At 43.5% G+C, this 13,663-nt stretch overlaps 1 protein-coding gene across 1 annotated transcript in view; it reads left to right on the top strand.

Moving 5' to 3' along the window:
• Positions 1-2,021: 2,021 nt before the first annotated feature.
• Positions 2,022-13,663, top strand: part of Iqgap1 (IQ motif containing GTPase activating protein 1) — a 120,060-nt gene continuing 108,418 nt past the window's right edge. The window contains exons 1-2 of the mRNA XM_008852770.3: positions 2,022-2,204; positions 4,660-4,759. Coding sequence (XP_008850992.1) covers positions 2,150-2,204; positions 4,660-4,759 — 155 coding nt within the window. The 5' untranslated portion in view covers positions 2,022-2,149. The remainder of the gene's footprint in view (positions 2,205-4,659; positions 4,760-13,663) is intronic.

A 13,663-nucleotide genomic window follows, 5' to 3' on the forward strand; every position in this document is an offset into this window, starting at 1 on the left:
TGTCTCTCAAGTGCTGGGATTAAAGGTGTGGAAACTGTCCTTGGCTGTCTATTCCTTTAAAGTAAAATAGTATCATAATATGTTTGTGAGTTCAGAATTTATCTTTATTTGAATATCATATTAGAAATTTTGAGCATTGTTTGTTTACTCAGTCGCCCATTGAAAAAATACAGGTGCTCTTCAACTTATAATGACGTTATGTCTTAAATAGCCCACTTAACTTGAAAACGTGGTAAGCTGAAAGGCAACCTAGAGGATGCCATGGTTTAGCTTAACTGCTCAGAACACTTACATTATTCTACAGTTGGGTAATTACTGAATCTCTCTAGCCCAAGCAAAGGTTATAATTTAAAATCTGAATATGGTTTCTATTGAATATGTATCACTTTCACATCATCACAAAATTGAAAATATCTTTGCTTGTTTTGTTGAAATAAGGTCTTACTGTGTGGTCCAGGCTGGCCTCAAACTTGCCATCCTCCTGCCTCAGCCTTCTCATCTATAATACCTAGCTTATAGTTTGCTGTCTTTAATTGGTTTTATCTCCTGACCACAGCTAGCTGAACCAAAAGATCAGCATCTGGTCCAGGGGCAACCTACCTGTGGGTGTACATGAACCATCATACCCAGACACTTATGGATTGTCATGCATCTTCTTACTTTAATTGTTCAGGGCTGTGGGTATAACTTAGTGGCAGGATGCTTGACTAGCATATGTCAGGTCATGTGCTAGATTTGTGGTGCCAAGGGCACCACAAAAAAAAGTTTGAAGGAAGAGTCAGTAAATTGAAAAATGGCTGGAACAGAATGCCTGGAATCAGGTTGTAAAGGGGCTTGTTTGGCATGTTAAGGAACTTGAACCTCCTTGTGACGGGCATAATGGGGAAAGTAAATCTGTGAAAAAGAACACTGCATTTGCGGTTGGGGGAGATCCCCCAGGTGACTGTGAGAGTCTATTTGGCAGAAGTGAGAATAGAGATGTTGATACACTAAGCAGTGCAATCACAGATGGGGATAGAGACAAAAGCTAGACACTTCAGAAATAGGCAAGGATCCTGGGGTGTGCCTGAGTGGTGACTGAGTACTTGCAGGTAACTGAGAATACTACAGGAGCAGGGTCAATGTTTGGCACGTGCAACTTGAAGTGTCTATGGGAGAGCAGGTGAAAGTGAGCTTTAGACAATTTGGAAATACTGAGGGGTTTCCAGATGGTCTACTCTATAAATAGGGGCTATTAGCAATTCACGGGTGAGCATAAGGTTACTGAGGACATTTATTTTCCTTTGGGCAGTGTCTCACTCTATAACCCAGGCTGGCCTCGAAATCAAGGCCATCCTCCTGCCTTGGTCTCCGAAGTGTGTCGATGATTACAGGTATACACCACCATGCCTGGCAAGCTACTAAGACTGGAGCAAAGGCAGATTTCCGTTGCATACTGATACTTTGAGGGCACACCACGAGGGCAGCTGAAGAGGTGTCCCTAATGGCTGCAAGGAGCCCCCAGAGCTTGCAAAGAACAAGGAGTGTTAAGTTAGTCAGATAAACAACTCTCCTGCTTTAGCAACTCCATCTCAAATACTGAGCAGTTCTACTTAGGTACAGCTGGGCGAGAACTGAGGTCAGATTGACAGACCCTAGGGAGACTTGGGTCGGATGTTTTTTTTTTCCGCGGCAACTGGGTCCTAAGTGTGACCAACACAAACACCCTGGGCCACCTGAGAGGGTGCCTTTAATGAGCCGCGGGGCAAACGGGTTAACTCAGCGATACTGCCCGCCTTCCCGTCCGCGTTGCGACTAGGGCAGTGGCTGGGGAGCCGGGGGCTGAGAGACGGACCTGGGCGTTGCACTCCCCTACAGCGTACCTCCTTCTCGCTTCCGCGTGCAGAGGTTCACCAACAGAGGGGAGGGGCCTAATCGAGGGGCGGGGCCTGCAGGGTTGACCCCGCCTCCTCCCGCTCAACCCAGGCGGAAAGAATGGGCGGGGCCTGAGGGCGGGGCTGTGGGGCGGGGCCCGCAGGGTGGGGCCGATGGCGCCGGGCGGGGCCCCAGGGACCGCGACAGCCCGCGCACTCGTTAGGAGTTGCAGCTGCCGCCGCCCGCGTCTTCCAGGTCTCACCGCTTCCTCACCAGAGACCCGGGCTTGGCCGCCATGTCCGCCGCGGACGAGGTTGACGGGCTGGGCGTGGCCCGGCCGCACTATGGCTGTGAGTGCCGAGGGCTCCGGGGTGCGGGACGAGGGACCCGGCTCGCTATTGCCCAAGGCACGATTTTCCGTGGGGCTCGGCCCGGCGGGTGCGGCTAGGTGGCTGCGGGCCGCGAGGAACCGGAAGAGTCAGCCGGGACGGGTGGCTGGAGGCAAGGTTGGCGCCTGAGCCCCTCGAGCTCCGGAGGAGGGGGTAGGACCCTGGAGGCCTCCTGCCCTAGCTAGCCCGGCGCTACGGCCGGCGAGCCCCACCCAGCGCCTCCGCCGCCTAGCGCGGCCGAGATTGGGGAAGACGGCCTGGGGTGAGGTGGCAGTAGGACGGTGCAGGGCGTGTCCCGGGGACCGGAGCCGGGGGCTCTGCTCTGGCTGGGTGGGAAGGTGCTGGCTCCGAGTGCTGCCTGCCAGCGTGACTCAGGGTCCAGACCTACGCCGCCCCAGGCTGACTGCGAGGTGCAGTTCTAGGCAAAGCTCTTGAGCACCCTCGAGCTTGGTTCCCCCGTCAGAATTTCAAAAGTAAAATTAACACATACTGGCACACACACACACACGCACACGTCCTCATTTTCTCTAGTTATCCCAGACACACACACACACACACACACACACACACACACACGTCCTCATTTTCTCTAGTTATCTCAGGACCATCAATGAACTGTACGTGGGATAGTACCACTGATACAAGAAGGGCCTTTGGGGGTCTCTGGGGTTTCGGTTTTGTTTTGCGTTACAGGGATAATGTGTTTTTAAAGGATGCTTTCACTCATCCACAGTGTGTGAACTATTGTATCACGTTTCTGAAATTAAGAATGAGTAAGATCAAGCTGTGTCTTCAAAAATTTTTTAATCAGAGAGACAGGTGTACAGACAGTTGATAATAGATTCAATAAAGATAAAAGATGCATGAACCGACTAGGTCTACAGAGTGAAGTGGATGAGGAGAAGGGACTTGGGGAATAACAGATGATGATGATGTGTGAACAGAGCCTTGTAGGCTCTGTGTAGGGCTGGGTGAACAAGACATGACTTAAATAGGGAAGAGCATGAACTAATAAGGTATTAAAAAAGTACAGGGATACTGTGTAGGAAACTGAGTGGTGTGCTACTGGTGGGATTGAAAGGGCAAGGGAGAGGGGTAAAGCATTTCCAAAAGTGTTGGAAGTGATTTGATTGCCTTCCTAAGGATTTAGGAGTTTATTCCACACCTTTGGGTGACCATGGAGGAGGTAGATTGCTTCAAGTTTAAGCTCACAGGCCTTGGAGATAGGTGAATTTAAATCTAGGCTTCTTTGTTACTAGTCCTCATCTGTCAAATAGTGATAATCACAGGATTGTGGGCTTCAGTGAGAGAATGCATGGGAAATGCTTAGCCCAATTACTACCACTCAGCCCTCAATAACTGCTAGCTTTGGTTATTAATAAAGAGGTGGGCGAATGATTAGCTCTATGTTTAGGAAGAGTTCTGACAGAAACTCAGTACTTTTTGGAGCTACAAGAAAATATGCCATATATTACCATACAGTTAAAACTATTTAAACATTTTGTTCTTTGAGAATTTTATACATAGATGAAATATGATTATATCTACCTCCTATTTCTCCCTTTCAACTTCCCTGGGATCCCCAAACACAGCCCCCTCCCAACTTCGCATCCTCCTTTTTAAATAACCTACTAAGTCCAGTTAATACTAGTCATATGTGTTTAGGTGTGGGGCCTTCCACTGGAGCATGGGCAGCCTAAATGCCCTCCCACCCCCACTTAATGTACATCTTTTAAAAAATTGTATTTATTTTTTATTTTATGTGTATGCGTGTATTGCCTTCATGTAGGTAAGCGCACCTGTGTCGTGCACTGCTGGCAGAGGTCAGAAGAGGCTGTCAGATTCCCTGGAACTGGAGTTACAGACAATTGTTAGCTGCCATGTGGGTGCTGGGATTTGAACCCGGGTCTTCTGCAAGAACAGCCAGCATTCTTAACTGCTGAGCCATCTCTCCAGCCCTTAATGTACATTTTTTTAAAGGGAGACGATAACTATAGTTAAAACCACGTGTAGGTTTTTTGTTTTGTAAAAGTTTTTTATTTTTATTTTATGTATATGAGTGTATTGCCTGCATGTGTATTAAGTGCACCTGTGTCGTGCAGTGCCCTCAGAGGTCAGAAGAGGGCATTGGATCCCCTAGAACTGGAGTTTACAAACAGTTGTTAGCTGCCATGTAGGTACTGGGAATTGAATTTGAATCCTCTGCAAAAGCAGTCAGTGCTCTTAACCGCTGAGCCATCTCTCCAGCCCCTGGAGATTTTTTAGGAAAGTATTGTAGTACACCTGGCTATTCACATATCCACCGGTTAGTTATCTTGCCTTTCTAGGTGATTAGCAGGATTTTGATGGCTGTGGCCTTCTATTGCTGAGGAAGGTTACATATCCTGGCATTTACAATCTTTCCTTTGTGTTTTAGCTGTCCTAGATAATGAGAGACTCACTGCAGAGGAGATGGATGAAAGGAGACGTCAGAATGTGGCTTATGAGTACCTTTGTCACTTGGAAGAAGCAAAGAGGTAAAGATGGGCTGACTGGAAAGAAGACTGGGAAAAGGGAACTGATGTGGTGTGAACACAAATTTCCTTTTATTTGAAATTGTGTGTGTGTGTGTGTGTGTGTGTGTGTGTATGCATTACTTGTGTGTGGGTGTCCACAGAGGCCAGAAGAGGTTGTTGGATACCCTAGACGTGGAATTCCAGGTGGTTGTGAGCCACTTGACATGGGTAGTGGGACTGGAATTCCAGTCCTCTGAAAGAGCAGCCAGTGTTCTTAACCATTGAGCAATCTCTCTAGCCCCCACAGATGAGTTTCTTTGTGTATATCGTAGATGAGACTGTTAGAGTGGAATAAGTGCAGGTAGGGTGTTTATTCATGGGACCAAGTAGGTAATGGTGGTTTATCATGAAACACTGTGTTGAACATTTGTATATACTGATAATTTCCAGATTTATGTTAATTTTTTATGCTGTAAGTACTGTTAGAAAAAGCATTTTCGGTTAGGGTTGATATTCTTTTGTTGTTATTGTTGGGTTTTGTTTTGTTTTGTTTTGAGCCAGGGTTATCCTGTATATAACCCAAGCTGGCCTGGAACTCACTCTGTAGACTAGCCTGGCCTTCAACTCACAGAGATACACTTGCCTCTGCCTCCCAAGAACTGGAATTAAAGGCATGTACCACCAGGCCTAGTTCCAGGAGGCTTATAAGGGTAGTACTGTGAAGGGCTGAGGATGTAGCTCAGTGGTAGAATTCTTGTCTAGTATACCCACAGTCCTGGTGAGATCCCCAGGGTAGAAGAAAACAAAGAATTTTGTCTGACAAGGGTCCTGCTATAGGTATAGGTCCATCCGTTTGGAAATAGTCAAAGGTGGTTTACCATAGGCTTGCTTTTGCTCTTGTTCTCTTGCCGTGGCTTGATTTTTTTTTTGGAGACAGGATATCATGTAGCCCAGGCTGACCTCAAACACATTATGTTGCTGAGGTCTGTCTTGAACTCCTAAGCCGTCTCTCCCACCTCCTAAGTGCTGGGATTGCAGGCTTGCACCACCACACCCAGCTCCTCTGCATTTTTTATGAAGTGGTTGTACAGCTGCTGTTTGTCTTTTCCAGGTATCCTGAGACCTTGTGGTCTTAATTTTAGGGTGTCAGTTTGCTATCAGTAGTCCCTTTTTTTCTATTGCTTATGTTCTTTGCAAGATTCCATGGTAGATAAATACAATTGTAGATTACATATCCTATAAGTGAACTTTGGTGGAAAAGGCTCGTGAGGTATCCCTCACAACAAATATGAAAAAAAATGAAAAAATATGAAAGATATTTGTCTTCAAAGTTTAATGAAAATCAAGGATGTTTCAAATAGGGCTGATAAAACAAAAGTGATGAAGGTGTGACTTTATATTTTAAATAATTCTAAAAAATCTTAAAAATGCTGCAGGAAACTTGACAGTATGACAAGCATTCTTGAGTCCCAGAACTAACATGTTAGCCCTTTAGATCTTCCCTTTTCTCTAAAAATGGTAAGAGTCCCAGGTCTCATTCTTTCCCCTTTCCTGGGTAATCCCTAACATGATATTTTTTTGTTTTGTTTTGTTTTGTTTTTTTTGTTTTGTCGTCTTGAATCTAGGCTGCTTCTGTGAGTTTAAAGCCTTTCCAGAAAATCAGAAAGGTTTGTTAGTGATGATTTAGATGAGGATTAGCGATAACTCTAAATGGAAGTTTATTAGGATAGTTTTGGTGGTGCTGTGGGTCAAACCCCAGGCCTCAAGCACACTATGCATGTGCTGTACCACTGAGCTCCTTTCTCAAACTCTTAAAAATGGAAATTTAGATAGCAAGAGATATGAATATACTGTTAGAAAAGGGAACATTTTCTCATGGGAAGTTTGTAAGAAGACAAAAAGTAAGTCCTCTGCCACTTCAGTTGTGAACTTCTGGGTTTTGAAGGTCAAGGAATTTGGAAGCCACAGCTGGCCTGAGACTATCTTGGTTTCTGTGGAATCATGGGAACTCTTGGGGAGACCTGGGAATGAGACGGAAACACCTTTTCCCACTCATAGCTCTTCTGCTTTTGAGTGCTGGATTTCTGTGTTGCTATTCCATTTTACATTGCCACTAGTCTGGTTCAACTCCCCCCAACTCTCCCTGAAGCACTAAGGATTTGGACCTTGTCCTTGCTAGGTGCTAGGCAAGCTTTCTCCAACACAGCTACATCCTTAACCCAAATTCAACTTCTGTGCAGTTCAGCCATCTCATTTCAGTAAGGAAACTCAGACCTGAGTTAATCTTGATCTACTTAAAAGTTTCTTTTTTAGGGGGGATGCATAGCCTGGGCCGGCCTTGAACTCATATTATGTAGCTAAGGATGATGTTGAACTCCATAGCCTCCTTCCTCTACCTCCCAAATGTTGAGGATTACAGCCATGAGCTACTACATCTGGCTACTTGTGGCCTCTTGATTAAGGAATCATGTCCTACTGTTTGTGCAGTGGTTATTAATTAGGTATATGGTATGTACACTAGAATCTCAGGGAAACTTTACAAATGCAGATAATCTGGGTTTTACCATAGAGATTCTGGTTCACAAAGTCTGGGCTGGAGTGTTCAGATCCTTCTATATTTATTGTTTTTTATTTTTGCAGTGCTGGGGATCAAACCCAGGGTCTTGCACATGCTAGGCAAGTGTTCTACTGCGGAGCTATACCCCCACTCCACACCTAAATATTTGAAATGCTTTTAGTGATTCACCTGGTCCTCCTACACCAGTTGAGAAACAGGATTTTCATTCTTTCAACACATTTAAAAATTATGAAGTTTTTTCAGAACATAACCTCTCAAAGAGTTAATATTACACTTCACAGGTTCTTGAGTGCTGCAGTGGCAGCATCACATTTGCAGTATTCCAGAGCAGTGTGTTTTTCTGTCAAGTGTGTTTTCCAGTATAGGAAAGTAGCCCATTTATGTAACACATCGAGAAGCCATTGTCTGTGGAAGGATTTTTCATTTGGTTGCTTTTGCAAGCTTAGGAAGTGATGTAGGTAGTGGAGACATTTGTGATAGTCTTTAAAAAAAAAAGTAAATTACTTTTAAAAAAGTTTCCCTGTAGCCCCAGCTGGCCTGGAACTCACAGAGATCCATCTGCCTCTGCCTCCCGAGTGCTGGGATTAAAGGCGTGCGCCACCATGCCCAGCTAAATTACTTTTTTTAAAACTTTGGACATAATAGTTGTACATTGCCCTGCCACACTCTGGCATTGTGAAAATATTGCCTGGTTTATTTTTTGGAGTAAATGATATAAAATCTGATTCAGTATTCCCTACCCGCCCCCCTTAAAACTTTAATTAGAAAATCAACTGTGTAGGTGTCTAAAGTTTTCAACTAGAGAGAACTAAGAAACGTGGGATGTTAACATGAGGAGAGGATTGGGATTCCTCCCAGTTGCCCAGTGTGGCGCCTTCCAGTTGGAATCATTGCTGGCCAGGACTTCCTCTCCCAGTCCTGTCGCCTCACCTGGGCAGCTGGGCTGCATCTGTGTGCTTCTGGGGCTCACCGTTCCCCTCCAGCACAGGGCCCTACTTGCCTTTTTGGGTTGGCCCAGTCCTGTTTCCTCTCAAGTTGGAGGAGCCCCAAGGTCTGGGGTTTACAGCAACTCCAAGGCCAGAAAAAGATCAGAGAAATCCCGGGAGGGGGGAGAAAGGTTCCCTCCTCAGTTCTATTTATAATACCTCTGCTCCTCCCCCTAAAAGCTCTACCTTTTAGTACAGTGGCCCCATTGTGTGTCTGGGGGTGCTCCATTTTCCCTGTACTTTTAACAGAACTAGTTCTTGGGGAAAGAGGAGAGTGCAGAGAGTTTATGAATGTGTGGAGACTGTGTGTGTGTGTGTCTGTGAGTGTTCTGTGAATTTTGGTTTATACTCCCCCCAAAAGTTAAGTGGGAACATTAAGTATGATTTTCGTAAAAGTAATCACCAGGATTTATTGGGAAATACAAAAATGTAGAGATTTCTGCTTTATTGTTTGAAAAGTAGCTTTAGTGTGGAAATTAAGCTGCTGTTCTAATAAAGTATTTTAGGGTTCAAGGCTTTTTGCTGAGGATGGCACAAAGAGCAAAGGCTATCCAAGGAGGCCTCTTAGTATTACTCTGATTTATTAATTTATGCCTGTTCTAAATTGGCTCTACATTTGTTTTAACTGAGGAGTAGTTGTTTGTGAGAGAAGAACGCCATTTCCCCCAGCTGAAGGAGGTGACATTGAAATATGTGAGGTATGTTGGTGCTCAGGTCTTCAGACAGGCGAATGTAAGAGAAACATCAGAGGGTGGCCTGGGCAAAAAAAAAAAAGGAGCCAGGAGGAGAGCAGGTGAAGAGGGCGGAGGAGGGGAGCATAGAGTGGGTTTGGAATAGAGGAAAATTCAGTTAGGTTAAAGGTCACAGGAAGGAGGTTAATTCTGGTACTCCTGAGTTAATCCATTTAGTATTCCTTTTTTCAGAGACATTCTGGTGTATTCTTTTGAATCTTCCCTGGGCCACCTTCTTTCTGCTGAGTGTCCACACCCCAGTTTTAAGGGGTATAGACCCCCTTTTTACACTTGTAGGAGGGGAGGTACAGGCTGTGGCTGGTTGGAGACTGTTAGAAACTACATGGTGTTAACAAGTGCTTAAATAGAAGCTCTTTATCTTCAGTAATTGAGAGGATTTGAAAAAGTATCTTGGAAAGAAAACAGTTCTTGGAACCAGATTCTCTTTTGTGCATACATTTTTATTTTTGGCATAGAATATTTTCTGAGTTGGGCTCTTCAGATCACCTCTCCTCATTGGTAGTTGAATTTGAAGAATATCTAGATATTTCCAGGCTAGGACTCTGATTCTGAAAACAGAACTTAAGGCATTTATGAAGCAAAAATCCAAAATGGATAGGTGAGGTAGCTAGGAAGAACAGCATGCCCACCAGCTTTTAGAGTTCTCCAATGTAGAACTTACAGGTTGAGGAAGAAAGCAAATGTGGTAGATTGAGGCAGCAGGATAAAAAGTTGGAGGTCAGCCAGGGCTATATAGTGAGGCTCTGCCTCCAAAAAAAAAAAAGTTTGGATTGGTTTTCCCCTACATGTAGCCCAGGCTGGCCTGGAACTGTGATTTCCTTACTTCAGCCTCTTGAGTGCTGCTGGCGTTACAGGCTCGTGCCACCATACCCTGCCCAAACCCCATTTATTTTTTAACTTATTTTATTTATTGTTGTTGTATGTATGTGTGTGCATGTGTGTGCAGTGATACATGTGTGGAGGTCAGAGGATGACTTTTTGGAGACAGTTTTTTCCTACCTTTATGTGGGTTCTGGGGATTGAACTCAGGCAATTGTTTTTATCTACTGAGCCATCTTATGCCCCCCCCCACCCTAACTTTTAAAAAAGGGATTTATTTTATTTTAATTTTTTTGAGACAGGGTCTCTCTGTAGCCCTAGCTGGCTTAGAACCTGTTAGGTAGATCAGGCTGACCTCTATTGAGTAGAGATCCCCCTGCCTCTGACTCCCTGCCTTCCCCCCAGTGCTGGGATTAAAGAAGTGCATCACCACACCTGGCCTTACTTTATTTTTGATTATGTGTATGTGCGTGTGTCTGTGTGGGTGGTATATGTGAGTGCAGGTGCCCTTGGGGGCCAGAAGAGGGCGTTGGATCCTCTGGAACTGGAGTTATAAGCAGTTGTGAGCTGCTTGATGTGGGTGTTGGGGTCCTCTGCAAAAGCAATAACTGCTGGCAAGCCGTCTCTCTAGTCCCCAAACTCCTTTTACATGTGAGAAAACTAGTCACTTCAAGAGACCTAGTGTGAGATTCTGAGCCTATAACATTTAGCTACTCACTGGCACATTGAGATGAGGAGATTAGTGCGATCATGCATGCATTCATGATTGTTGGGAGAAGTATGCAGGGAGATTTATTCTTAATTTAAATGTTGACATAGATACAAACACCCACTTTCTGAGTTTTAATTTGGTGCACCTGCCCTGGACAGACTCTGGTAAGCAGGTTGCACTAAAAATGTATTTATTTGTTAAAGGCTTGAAACTAAGTACTTTTCCATATAGTAACAATGTTACAAATGGGAGTTTTCTTTCCTAGGATAGTCATCAGAAGCTTTTTACCCCACCTCATAGTTAATTGAAACACTTTGCAAAGTTTACAGTGAAGAAATGTGAAACTGTGTGGTGGCCAGGGGTATAATCCCAGAATTTGGGAGCAAGCAGGATCTAAGAGTTCAGGATCATCTTCAGCTCTATAGCCTCCAGCCTGGGCTACAAGACACCCAATCTGGAAAAAAAAAAAAAAAAAAAATGAAGCTAGGGTGGGATATAGTGGCCACACTATAGTCTCAGCACCCAGGGAGACTTGAGACAGGAGTTTGAGGTAAGCCTGAGCTACATAACTAGGCTCTGTCTAAACAAAACAAAACAAAACAAAAAAGCCAGTTGTTAGTAGTACATTACTATAATCCCAGGATTTGGGAGGCTGAGGCAGGATGATTGAGCGTTTTAAGGCCAGTTTAGGCTAAAGAGTAAGACCCTTCCTCAAATATGCAAAATAAAAAATTGAGTCATTTGGTATAAGGCAGTCAAGTAGTTACCATTATTGCTAAGAAAAGTCACATGACTACTCCCATGATACTTATAATTAGGTAAAGCAAATTGAAAAAGTCTAAATAAAATGTCCTTGAAAATCTTGACTGTTGAATTATCTGGGCCTGAGAAAAGAATGTTGAGTTATCCAGATGAAGTGGGGTGAGGAATGGGACTTTGAGTTTGGGCAGGTATGCCTTCTGATTCTGGTTTTGCAAGGTGCTTAACCTCAGGAAGTGGGAATTCTGTGCATTTTACAGAGCTGCTGTTGGGGTTAAGTGCTAGCCCAGCAAGATAGAGAAAATACTCAGTAAATACATTCTTTATCTTCTCTTTGAGCAAAAGGAGATTTAAATATTTAATATAAACTTGATGAAGTGTTAATACATTTTTTTTTGGAGAATTTTCTGGCTACTTTCAAGGTCCTAAGCAGACTTTGTCCAACATGCAGCCTAGGCTGCATAGCTATGAATGGGGCCCACACATTCATGGATGACAACATCATATTGCAGTGTCAGAAGGTTGCACACCCGAATGTTGTTGGCCCTAGGATTTTCACTGCAGATTTAAGTTTTTGTCTGAAAGGAAACACAGCACCAGGGAGCCTCTAGAGTGGAATGGGGCAGAACATGTGAGAAGACTTCTTTTTATTGAACATTGTACCATATATATATCTAAGGACCTTTTTACAATGGTGATGAATTTAATAATAAAGGAAAGGGATTAGTGAATAAGCTCATAATTGTCACAAATTCAAAAATTTTTAGTTGCTTTTTCTTACTATTTTCAGTGTCTATTTAGTATCATTATTTAGATTTATTGCAGTTTAAAGTTATATTGCTTTGATCACTGGCCAAGTTAAACATTTTCTTACATATTTGTCTGTTTTGTTTTCTTATCCAGATTTTTTGGGGGCTGTCTGCCTATCTTCTAGGGCCATGATGTTAACTTTTGTGAGCTCTCTTTTGTATGCATGTGTGGGTACCTGTGTGTACATGTTCATGTGGGTGCACATATATGTGTATGTGTGGAGACCAGAAGACAACCTTTGGTGTCATTCTTCAGGCTATGTCCCCCTTGTTTTTTGACAAAGGTCTCACTAGTCTGGAGTTTGCCAAGTAGGCTAGATTGGCTGATGAGCAAGCGCCAGGAGTCTGCTCGTCTCTGCCTTCCTAGCACTGGGGTTACAAGCAAGCTTCCATGCCTGCCTTTTTACATAGGTTCTGGGTACTGAACTCAGGGCTTCATGCTTTCATGGCAATCATTTTGCCTCATGTATGCTAGGCAAGCACTCTACCTCTGACCCATACCCCTTTTTTTCTCTTTTTCTTTTTTTAAAAAATGATACAGGGTTTTACAGCATAGCCCTGGCTGGCTTAAAATTTGCTATGTAGACCAGGTTGGCCTTGAACTTTAGTGATCTTCTGCCTCTGCCTCCCAACTGCTAGGATTATAGGTGTGCTGTACCAGGCCTATCTTGTTAGCTTTTCTATGAGTTAATTTTTTAGTAATCTGTCTTTATAGTTTTTCTAAGTTATTCTACTATTTCAAAGTTTTCTTCTTTTTTTTTTTTTTTTTTTGAGACAGGATCTCAGGCTGGTCTTGAACCCCTGATATTTCTGCCCCTACTTTCCAATTGCTGGAATTATAGGTGTGTAGCTCAGAGCCATCTTTTTATTATCTTTTAGCAGTTGATGTGTCTAATTTGTCAAATATCAAATTATATATAGCTCTAATTCTGGACCTTTCTATTACAGTGAACTATGTATTTTTCTCTCTATAAATGTTTATAATTGGTCGGGCATGGTGGCGCATGCCTTTAATCCCAGCACTCGGGAGGCAGAGGCAGGCGCATCTCTGAGTTCAAGGCCAGCCTGGTCTATATAGTGAGTTCCAGGCCAGCTAGGGCCACAGGGAGACCCTGTTTCAATAAAAGACCAAAGCGGGGAGGGGAATGTATATAATTTTATTTGCTCATACTTACTACTGAAGAACTGTCTGAAGCTATCTTAATTTTAGTCCCTAGAAAAGTCTTACGATTTCATTTTTTCCTTTTTTTGTGATTTGAAACTTTTATAGTTTTTTGGAGTATAAGCATTTTGGGTTGATACCAGCTTAGCAGTTTTCTCTTTAATGTGAATACGTTTTTCCCCAGTGTGAGAATTGAACTTAGGGCCTCAGGTGGCTGTGTATAAGAGGCAAGCCCTCTCCACCGAGCTTAGTTCTCAATCCAAGACTCTTGATTTATAATATCTTTCGTTTAAGTTCTTTTTTCCCTTTTTAAAAAATTAATTTTCAAATTAGCATGCAAAATAGTGG

Source organism: Nannospalax galili, unplaced genomic scaffold (genome assembly GCF_000622305.1).
Source record: "Nannospalax galili isolate Female #2095 unplaced genomic scaffold, S.galili_v1.0 scaffold185, whole genome shotgun sequence".
NCBI lineage: Eukaryota > Metazoa > Chordata > Mammalia > Rodentia > Spalacidae > Nannospalax > Nannospalax galili.